The following is an 11,396-nucleotide window of genomic DNA, read 5'->3' as shown; positions in this document are numbered from 1 at the left end:
GTAACTGGCTGGTTGACTAACTGGCTGGCTTGTTGGTTGAGTAACTGGCTGGTTGACTAACTGGCTGGCTTGTTGGTTGAGTAACTGGCTGGCTTGCTGGTTGACTAACTGGCTGGCTTGCTGATTGACTAACTGGCTGGCTTGCTGGTTGATTAATTGGTTGTCTGCCTGAGTGGCTACCTGGCAGCGTGAATGCCTGCCTGATTGCCTGGCTGCCTGACTAACTGGCTGACTGACTGCCTTAATAACTGCCTGACTGACTGCCTGGCTTCCAGACTAACTGCCTGACTGACTGCCTGACTGACTGACTGCCTGCCTGCCTGCCTGGCTGCCTGCCTGGCTGCCTGCCTGGCTGCCTGCCTGGCTGCCTGCCTGGCTGCCTGGCTGCCTGCATGGCTGCCGGGTGCTGCGTCGGCTGCTGGTTTGTTTACAATGTTGACAGGAAGGCCTCCAGCTGCCTTTCCTCGCCTCTTGTGGTCACATTTGTGTAGCAAGCTGCTTCATGGTGCCCCAAGGCACCCGGGGCACACCCGGGCACTGGTCACGTCAGTGGTGAGGGGCGAGGAGATGAGCAGGAAGGCCAGACATGAGGGAGGTGAGGAGAGGGTGGTGGTGGCGGCCCCACAGATGACAGAGGAGTCCATCAGGCAGCTGGTGGCCTCACTAACTGTGGATCAGAGGACGGCACTCATAACCGAAATCCACCTAGTCCAGGCTGTCGAGACTAAGAAGAAGGCAGAAGGTATATGGGGCGGCGGCTGGTAGCTCAGTGGTAGTGCACTTCCCTACAACCTGTGTACCTAAATAAAATTTCTTTGCTTGCCTTCCTTTTTTGTTCTTTCTTTCTATCTTTCTCCTATGGCTTCTGCCTCCCAAAACTTTTCCTGTGTTTTCTCTGGCACTGTTGTTGAATTATTTTCAACTGCTAGGTAGCCCACATAGACTAGTGGTTATTGCTCACTCTTCCTCTGAGCTCTGGTGATTTATGTAGTATTAAAAGCTGAATCATCTCTTGTATCATTCTATCACTGTGGTTTTTACTCTGGCTGTAACCTTAATTCCAGAGGTTTTATATTGCTCTATGTACATGTGCAGTGTTGTATGACCCTTGTGGGTTTAGCGCCCGATACCCTCGCTTCCTTCCCTACCCTGCAGTGCTGTATAGCCCTTGTGGGTTAGCGCTTCTTTTTGATTATAATAATAATAATTGTGGGTTTAGTGCTTGGTTCTGATTAATAATAATCAGTGTATATGTAGAAGATATTAAATATATCATTTATGCAGTTTACATATAGCTCCCATAATTTCCAGTTCTTTATTTACATGAATTTTTAATGGCTTATTAAATAAGTAAAAGTTTATTTAGGTACAGGTCCACATAAGTACAATTATCATACATAGTTCCCTTGTGGCTTAGCGCTTCTTTTTGATTATAATAATAATAATATCATATATAGTAACATATGTGTAGTTTTCCTAGGATAACCCAAGAAAGTCAGTCCAAGTGACTTATTTCCATTGGCAAGTATTGTTATAACTGTTCTTTATGGGTTTATGTACAGTACTGTATATTTTTTTTTTTGTGATACTACAAACTTTACTTTTCAATGTCCTCAATATTTTTCTACCATTTAATTTATAATAAGTTTCACAGGTCTGTAACTATGTTCATTACTTGCTGTGATCTGCCATGGTAACATTCCCAGGACACTTCACTTGCTGTTAGGTTTTTCTTAGCATTTGCCTTAAGTTTGGATTGTTTTCCAACAGAGAAGTTGGCATCTTGGCGATGGAGATCACGTTTTGGTCGCCCAGCATCGTTACATGCTCTTGGGCCAGACCCTACAGGGACATACTGTGAGATACCTACAGAATGGCTCCAGAAGAAAGTTGGTGAGTATTAAAGTAAGTAAGATTATTTAGGTATAGGTACACATTGGTACAGTTATACATATTAACATATGGGTACATTACCCAAGATAACCCACAAAAGTCACACAAAGTGACTTATTTTCCTTGTAGTTCTTGTAGTATCTTATTATTTAAAGCCTAGCAGTTAAGTATTTACTGTTAATTTACTCAGGTAGGACTTATAATTTTCACATTAATAAGTATCTGATACTTTTAATGTTTTATATTAGAATAGAATTTGTTTGTTCATATTTGAAAGTTATGCTGTATAGGTGAAAAAAGTTATGAAGCTGTCTAAAATATTAGTTTGACTCATTTGAAACCCTCTCTAGGGAGGTTCCTTGAAGTCTGTGAGGGGGTTTGTGATCCAAGGAATTACATCTGTGCTTCCCTTTCTTGGATCAAACCTGAATACCTCGCATTCCCTCCCAGGTGCTGTATGACCCCTGTAGGTTTAGTGCTCCCACCCATAAATAATAATATTTCAGTCAAACTGATTAGAAGCTTTCAAAGTTAAAAGGCATGGAGATGGCCAGCAGTTTAAATATATAAGAAAAGCTTTACATGTACTGTACTTGTATTTACAATAATATATAGTACTCTACTCAGTAAGCTGGAAGTAATTGTTATGTAGCTAGTCTTACTACTTAATAAGTTTGTCTGAAGTGGTTCTTTTGTTTTAGTGGCAGATATATGTTACTGTGGGCTGTATTTTGTTTAACTGTATATTTCTCTTACAGCTGAGAAGACGAAACCTAAAGCCCCTACTGTAGCAGAGCTGAGACAGTGTAAGGATTCCATGAGTATATATTCAAATTTTAGCATGCAGTTTTATATACAGTATTGCTTTTTTAGGTATATAGCAGTAGTAACATATTAAAGTGTTGATAATTGAGTGTTTGAAATATAAAACATAGTATACTGTGCTTATGGAGTAGGCTTGCACAAGAGGAACATTGTTAGGAAGGTGTATATTCTTCAGAGCTTACACCCATAATGTTCCTCTGTAATCTTTTGACTACTAGCCACAGGAGGGGTATGGAGTGCATAATAAATATATTAACCTACTCAGAGTCTTAAGACTGAACAAAGTTGCAGTGGTTGGTATATACTGTCTTTTTAAAGCTGTTGATGAATTGGCATAGCATATACATCAATACGAAGTGCTCTTTTACAGTTTTATGAGAGAGTTGGTTCATTATCTTACAGTATGTACATTTATAATGTACATAAATGAGATAAAAACTGCTGTTTTGTACATGATCCACCTTTTTCTAATGAGAGAGGAAATACTGTATATATATAATAAATAGAATGTGATATATCTGTTTAATATAATCTTATTGCATAATAAATAGAATATTTAAATAAAATTTCATTATTTCTTTTGGATAGAACCTGGATTTATTATAAAATTTAAAATTTTAATTTGTTCTGTTTGCTTTTTCCTGTTTTTAAGTTATGAACAGTCATAAAAATCTAAAATTTAATAAAGTTGGATTTTGTACTCTGTATAGATTTTTAAAAGAATGTCATAATACAGTAACTGGAACAGTTCACTGTTAACCCATAATTTGGAAAGAAAACAGTAGACCATATTGTGGGAGATGGCTGATGTGGAGAAAGGAAAAGTGGACTGAGAACTTAGAACATATATTAACCCTTAAACTGTCCAAACAGATCTATGTTCACATGCGTAGTGCTCAAAAAGTAGATCTACCTTTTTTACATATTTTCAAATATAACAAAAAAAAACATAGATCAAAGGTTTTTTTACACATTTTCAAATGTAAAGAAACAAAAAGAAGATCTACGTTTTTTTATATATACATTGTACTTTCAAATGTTGAAAAAACGTAGATCTACATTTGGACAGTTTAAGGGTTAATAATTTACTTTATGGGCATTTGAATCCTAAGTTTATATATTGAATATTTTTTATTTATAATTGTGTTACTTAATTTTAGAAATGTGTATTGAGGATCAGCTTGCAATAAATACACTTTTTGAAATTAGTTTATTGCTTTAACATTAGATTATTATTATATCCTTGATTGCATGCATTTGAATATAATATGAAATATCTGATTGTGATGTTCGTACACCTCTAGAAATAGGGCAGTTGAGTGAATGATGGTAAATGTGTTTTCTTCTTTGGGACAGCCAGTGAGTTAAAAGAAAGATGTTTAATTATTTATCCCATTTTACAAATTTTGGTATGTTCATAAGCAGCAAACTCTAAATTAAAACAATTACAATAATAATACTCTACCACAATTACATATTGTGGTAGGGTATTATTAGATTAGAGTGGAAGAAGGGCCAGCACTGCCATATAGTGCTTTTAAGGAAAAACAAGTCTCTATTTCTAACAACATTAGTTCAGTGATGGTTAGTTGTAGGCTACATGTACCCATTTCTAGGGGTCACTGCTTCCATGGCCTGGTTCAAGACTAGAGCAGACCTTTGGAATCTTTTCACAGAGTCATATGGTAGTGATAGTAGTGTATCCTTAACTGGTGTTATCTACATTGTAGTGCTTTGTATAAGGCTGAGAACTAACCAACTTTTCTGTTTGCAGTGGCTGTGCATAATGCTCTGCCTTTTATTGGTTTTGGCTTCCTCGACAACTTTATCATGATAGTTGCTGTGAGTATAGTACAGTATTTTGCAATATGGCAGAATGTTTAAATCTTATGTTTATAGCCATTGTTTAGCTGTAACAGACATTGAATTTTACTTAATCACTATATTTATTAGAAATAGAATTGAAACAATGCACAAATACCCCATACATAGGAGAAAGTAACTTATGACAATGTTTCAGTGTGACTTGGACCATTGACTATTCACACAGTAGAATTGAAACTGAAGCTTTCAGTCATCAATGCTCTTATTATACATGAAGGAATGAACACTTGTGTTAAGAGCTGCTGGAATGTAACAATGGTAAAACCTTGATTTAACAAACCTCCATTTGATGGATTTCAGAAATAACGGACAAAATTTGTTGGGTTTAAGCTTGCCCAAAATGCCCTGCATAACTAAGGGGCTTTCCATGTGGAAAATGTAATAAAATGTAGAAATTGATAGATTGATTGATTTACTGATTAAGTGAGTAAATTGATACGTGAAACAGAATTGCCAGCTATTGCTATGATCTGAATAAATTGAGTTTGGAAACAATGTAAAGTCTATTAGTTACAGAATTGTCTGTTATTGTTTAGATCATGACTAAATTTCATTCAGATTTGCTGAAGAAATAGCATTACCAAATACCCTCTTTCCTCTATTAATCCATTTCATCAATGTCTCCTTCTTCTTCCTATAAGCAATTCTCTCAATAATAAGCTCATTTTTGAGCACAGTGTATTTTGTCATTTTCTGTAGAATCTGAAATAAAAACAAACTTAGATATTATATTAGGTGAATATTAAGTTAATTAAACTTAATCCAATACTTAAGAATAGTTTATTGCCAAAAATAAAATTACAGCACCAACATTGGTAACTTGCTTCTAGCAGCAATTTAGACAGTTACTTAAACAACTGGAAACCTTATTTAACCTCATTTAAGTTAGATGATAGTTTGCTTTCTATTAGAAGTCTACCTGGAGGAGGTTTGAGGCAAAGATTGCAAGATTTTATGAGTCAATGGCCATTATGTCCATATATGTTGTCCTCTGTATCTCTTTTTGTCAACCTTCAGGCTAAAGAAATGAAAAGTGGACATTAATCATTTGCAGGCATGCAGGTATTTCACAATTTTTCCTATGTAGAAAAATTCCCAAATCATTTTATGTTGAGTAACATCATGGAATAAATTAATTGTGTTGCTTTTACAGCTAGATAAATTATTAAATATGTTATTAGAGTAAGGTATGTTAAGGTTCCAATAACCAAGTTAATTGATTTAGAAAATAGGTGAATAAAGATAAGTGTTCTCACTGGGTGAATCTTTTTATAATCAGTGTAATTATTTTTTGATGGATTTAGGCAGTATGGAAATATTGGCATGTTTACTAGAGTCAATATCCCTTACAAATAATTAAGCTTTTAATGAAGCATGTAGGCTTCCTGTGCCTCATTTGTGACTATAGAGAATGTGGCACAAACAGTAAATAGTGCTTTTATAGATAAGTGGTATAAATTAGTTTGATATTGTTAATATTTGTTTTGTGCATTTATTGTTAATTTATGTTATTGCTGATTGTCATTGTTATTGGTATCAGGGTGATTATATTGATGTGACAATTGGGACTGCACTTGGTATCAGTACAATGGGAGCTGCAGCACTTGGCAATACCATCAGTGACCTGGCTGGCATAGGTTCGGCTTGGTACGTTGAGAACATTGCTGTAAAGATTGGTATTCGAGCACCTGAGCTAAGCCAGGAGCAGCTGGATCGATGGTCTTCAAGATGGTCGGCCAATGCAGTGAGTCTAAGATTACAATTATTTTTCGTTATTTCAGATTTTCTACCATGCTTTTATTTTTGGAGACTGCCTCTGTGTTGCAAAAATGCATGTGTATTGGTAGTTCTAATTTGTTGACTCGACCTGGGCACACACAGGAAGAAAACACACAATATCTTTCAGTGGACTGCACGTGTGTACACTCGCACGCATGCATGGTATCATATTGCACACACATACATGCATGCATGTATTATCATTGGACAATGTCTCCTTGAATTCAAGAATTAGATTTCTTTTTTTTTTAACAAGTCGGCCATCTCCCACCGAGGCAGGGTGACCCAAAAAGAAAGAAAATCCCCAAAAAGAAAATACTTTCATCATCACTCAACACTTTCACCTCACTCACACATAATCACTGTTTTTGCAGAGGTGCTCAGAACACAACAGTTTAGAAGCATATACGTATAAAGATACACAACATATCCCTCCAAACTGCTAATATCCAGAACCCCTCCTTTAGAGTGCAGGCATTGTACTTCCCATTTCCAGGACTCAAGTCTGGCTATACAAAAATAACCGGTTTCCCTGAATCCCTTCACTAAATATTACCCTGCTCACACTCCAACAGATCGTCAGGTCCCAAATACCATTCGTCTCCAGTCACTCCTGTTGAACACACTCATGCACGCCTGCTGGAAGTCCAAGCCCCTCTCCCACAAAACCTCCCTTACCCCTTCGTTCCAACCTTTTCGAGGACGACCCCTACCCCACCTTCCTTCCCCTACAGATTTATATGCTCTCCATGTCATTCTACTTTGATCCATTCTCTGTAAATGACCAAACCACCTCAACAACCCCTCTTCAGCCCTCTGACTAATACTTTTATTAACTCCACACCTTCTCCTAACTTCCACACTCCGAATTTTCTGCATGATATTTACACCACACATTGCCCTTAGACAGGACATCTCCACTGCCTCTAACTGCCTCCTCGCTGCTGCACTCACAACCCAAGCTTCACACCCATATAAGAGTGTTGGTACTACTATACTTTCATACATTCCCTTCTTTGCCTCCATAGATAACGTTTTTTGTCTCCCATATACCTCAACGCACCACTCACCTTTTTTCCCTCATCAATTCTATGATTAACCTCATCCTTCATAAATCCATCCGCTGACACGTCAACTCCCAAGTATCTGAAAACATTCACTTCTTTCATAGTCGTCCTCCCCAATTTAATATCCAATTTTTCTTTATGTAAATCATGATACCCTCATCACCTTACTCTTTTCTATGTTCACTTTCAACTTTCTACCTTTACACACACTCCCAGACTCATCCACTAACCTTTGCAATTTTTCTTTAGAATCTCCCATAAGCACAGTATCATCAGCAAAAAGCAACTGTGTCAATTCCCATTTTGTATTTAATTCCCCATAATTTAATCCCACCCCTCTCCTGAACACCCTAGCATTTACTTCTTTTATAACCCCATTTATAAATATATTAAACAGCCATGGTGACATTACACATCCCTGTCTAAGACCTACTTTTACTGGGAAGTAGTCTCCCTTTCTTCTACACACCCTAACCTGAGCCTCACTATCCTCATAAAAACTCTTTACAGCATTTAGTAACTTACCACCTATTCCATATACTTGCAACATCTGCCACATTGCTCCCCTATCCACTCTATCATATGCCTTTTCTAAATCCATAAATGCAATAAAAACTTCCCAGCCTTTATCTAAATACTGTTCACATATATGCTTCAATGTAAACACTTGATCTACACATCCCCTACCCACTCTGAAACCTCCCTGCTTATCTGCAATCCTACATTCTGTCTTGTCTCTAATTCTTTCAATTATAACCCTACCGTACACTTTTCCTGGTATACTTGTTAAATGTCTTAACCCGTAAACGGTCCAAACGTATATATACGTTTTTTCAACATTTGAAAGTATGTAAAAAAAGTAGATCTTCTTTTTGTTTTTTTACATTTGAAAATGTGTAAAAAACTTTGATGTACTTTTTTTTTTGTTATATTTGAAAATATGTAAAAAAACATAGATCTACTTTTGTAGCACTACACATGTGAACGTAGATCTGCTTGGTCCGTTTACGGGTTAATTGGTTAAATATTTCCTCCAAGTGGGGGTCTACCAATTATTGAAATGCATTTTTACATTCAGGCTTATCTACTGAAAGAATTTTGGTAAAAGCATCTGTCAGAGTATTTATAAAAGAATCCAGTCTCTTCAGTTCCCTCTACTTCTATCCCAGATAATGTTTAAATGTTCTACCTAACTGGTATGTGTATATTTGTAAATATGTAGTACACTACAGTGAGTGGTACATACTCTTTTTGTGTGTACTGCATGTGGTATGTACTCTGTGTTAATGTTTGTGAGTGTATGTGTATGTTTGTTTTAGTGTTTTAGCATGATTGGGTGCGGGTTAAATTATAATGAGTGGAGACAAGGTTTTTTTTGGGGGGGCCTGACTTACTGTTGGAGTGTTAGCAACATAACATTTATAAAGGCATTCAGGAGAAACCAGTTAGCAGGACTTGAATTCTGGAAGTGAGAAGTGCAGTGCCTGCACTTTGATGGAAGGATGGGGCTCCTGTAGATTGTAGAGTCATTTGAAGTGTGCTGTCTGGGTACATATGATTTGACATTTGTGGGAGATAAGGATATACTTGTATGGTAGTGTGTCTGGCCTTTGTTTAGATGACATAGAAATGAGTCTCCACCACTTTTTGATCTGAATAACCTACATGGGTTTAGTGCTTGCTTACAAAAATAAAAAGAGCAGTCATTTGTACTGTATGTGAATCAACTCCACCTTTTTATTTTTTGTACATGTACTGTATGTTTATCTACATATATGTATATATGTTGTCCTAGGAAAGGATGGAGGGAGGGGGTAAGGGAGGTTTTGTGGGCAAGGGGCTTGGACTTCCAGCAGGAATGCACGAGTCTGTTAAACAGAAGTAAATGGAGGCGAATGGTTTTTGGGACCTGACGAGCTGTTGGAGTGTGAGCAGGGTAATATTTTGTGAAGGAATTCAGGGAAACTGGTTAGCCGGACTTGAGTCCTGGAAATGGAAAGTACAATGCCTGCACTTTAAAGGAGGGGTTTAGGATATTGGCAGTTTGGAGGGACATCAAAATTGCCGTATCTGAGTGCCTCTGCAAAGACAGTGATTATGTATGAGTGATGGTGAAAGTGTTGAATGATGATGAAAGGTTTTTCTTTCTTTTTGGGTCACCCTGCCTCTGTGGGAAATGGCCAACATGTTAAAAAAAAAAAAAAAAAAAAAAAAAAAAAAATGGGCTGCTGTTGAAGGGCTCTTGATTTAAGAAATTAAGCTTCTCTTTCCTTTTTTGAATCATACCTAATTTTTTCCCATTCCCTGAGCTGTCTGTGACCCTTATGAGTTTAGTGTTTCCCATGCTTATATGTAATAGCTATGAATATTCAATATTTTCACATAAATTCACTTACAATCAAGAAAAATATTTTGCCTTGTTACATATCCATATTATGCAGTTTTATGGTTTTATTGTCTTTTCTAGGTTTTTATATAAGTCTGTTAATCACTAAACAAAATATGTGTTTAAGATGTGATTATGGCTTACAGGGTCGAGGTATTGGTGTGGTTTTGGGCTGCCTTCTTGGAATGTTCCCACTGATGTTTTTGCCAAATCATGATGAAGATAAGAAAACTACAGCAGAATGTTGATTTTTGTATGAAATTCTATCTTTATAGTTCATTGTTTGTTTGTCCATAAACACTTAAAGTATCAGCTACTCTTTTTTCAATGTATATTTATTGTAGAGTTTGTTGATATTTTTTAAGGTACAGTTTTAATAATTGTACTGCTTGGGTTCCAGTGGCAAAAACATGAGGTTTTGAACCTCTCCTTAGAGTGTATCATGTGCATGAGGGATAAACCTTAAGGGATTTCTCACTGTTGTGCCATTTGTAGCAATTTCTGTCAAAGGGGTGACAGTAAAATAAGGAAATTGCTGAATAAAGAAGGGTCTGGTGTTCAAGGTGAGTCAGCTCATGGAATGTAAAGGAGGTTTTATTACTTACATCTGTCTCCAGATTATGGAAGTTTTACTTGTGTCATTCCAAAGCTTGTGTAATGGGAAAGAGATTTTTTCAGGACTATAAAATGTAAATGCCATAGGATAAGGTTTAATCCCCTCAGCTCAACTACATTTAGAGGTATGCCAGAAGACCCAGGTAAAATAAACATAGCCTCAAAATGGCAACATATGTCAGACCATCAGATGTGAACTTTATTTTTAAATCACTGCCGATATAGAGTTCATGCTCTGAACTAAGTAGGTCAGGATTTCCTCACCCCTCAAAGATATATCCCCCACTCTTTGTAACAATATGTATGATCTCTTGCCTCTTGCCAGTAAGGTATTGTTCTTCTGGTCTATAAAATTATAATACTCATCAGAGTACAGGATTTTGTGACAGTTTTATCAAAGTGCCTAAACTAAGGTTGAAGTTATGTGAAACTAGTGAACAGTTTGGCTATGAGTTTCCTAATGGAGTAATCTGAAAACCAACATGACTTGGTACATATGTGCTAATTAGTGTTATCAGAAAATGTCTGCAGCTTCTGAAAATAATAGAAATGTGGCCACCATAGAAAAAGTCTTGAGAATTTTGTTGTTGGAATCTCAATGCACTTCTGAAGGTGAAGAAAGCTGAAATTACCTGACGTAGATGTATGTTTAAATTAGTACAACACTGTATTTTGCCAACCACTCAGGAAAATGTGGGTTTTCTTTACTTCAGTATGACATGATGGCAGGAAGTTCTCATTGATGGTTTCTGTGACAGGTTCTGACTGCAGGAGACGACTGTAAATAATGTGACCTTGGAAAGTTGACAAGTATCAGTATAGTTGTGTTTTTGGATGGCTGTAAGCTTATGTTGATAAGGTAACACCCACACAGTACAAAACAGTAACAGTTCCTGTAATACACTTAGAACTGTTCTGCATTCAGTGAATGTTTAAATCAAATGTGT

General features: G+C 36.7%; 1 protein-coding gene across 1 annotated transcript; it reads left to right on the top strand.

Moving 5' to 3' along the window:
• The first annotated feature begins 311 nt into the window (after positions 1–311).
• On the top strand, positions 312–10,232 carry LOC128705809 (uncharacterized). Its single transcript, XM_070097667.1, has 6 exons — positions 312–742; positions 1,771–1,893; positions 2,652–2,699; positions 4,493–4,560; positions 6,143–6,346; positions 9,981–10,232. The coding sequence occupies exons 1-6, from the start codon at positions 433–435 to the stop codon at positions 10,080–10,082; spliced, it is 855 nt and encodes a 284-aa protein (XP_069953768.1). The 5' UTR covers positions 312–432; the 3' UTR covers positions 10,083–10,232.
• The last annotated feature ends 1,164 nt before the right edge of the window (positions 10,233–11,396 follow it).

The sequence above is a fragment of the Cherax quadricarinatus genome, chromosome 59 (assembly GCF_038502225.1).
Source record: "Cherax quadricarinatus isolate ZL_2023a chromosome 59, ASM3850222v1, whole genome shotgun sequence".
Lineage (NCBI taxonomy): Eukaryota > Metazoa > Arthropoda > Malacostraca > Decapoda > Parastacidae > Cherax > Cherax quadricarinatus.
This window is presented reverse-complemented; position numbering and strand designations above follow the sequence as displayed.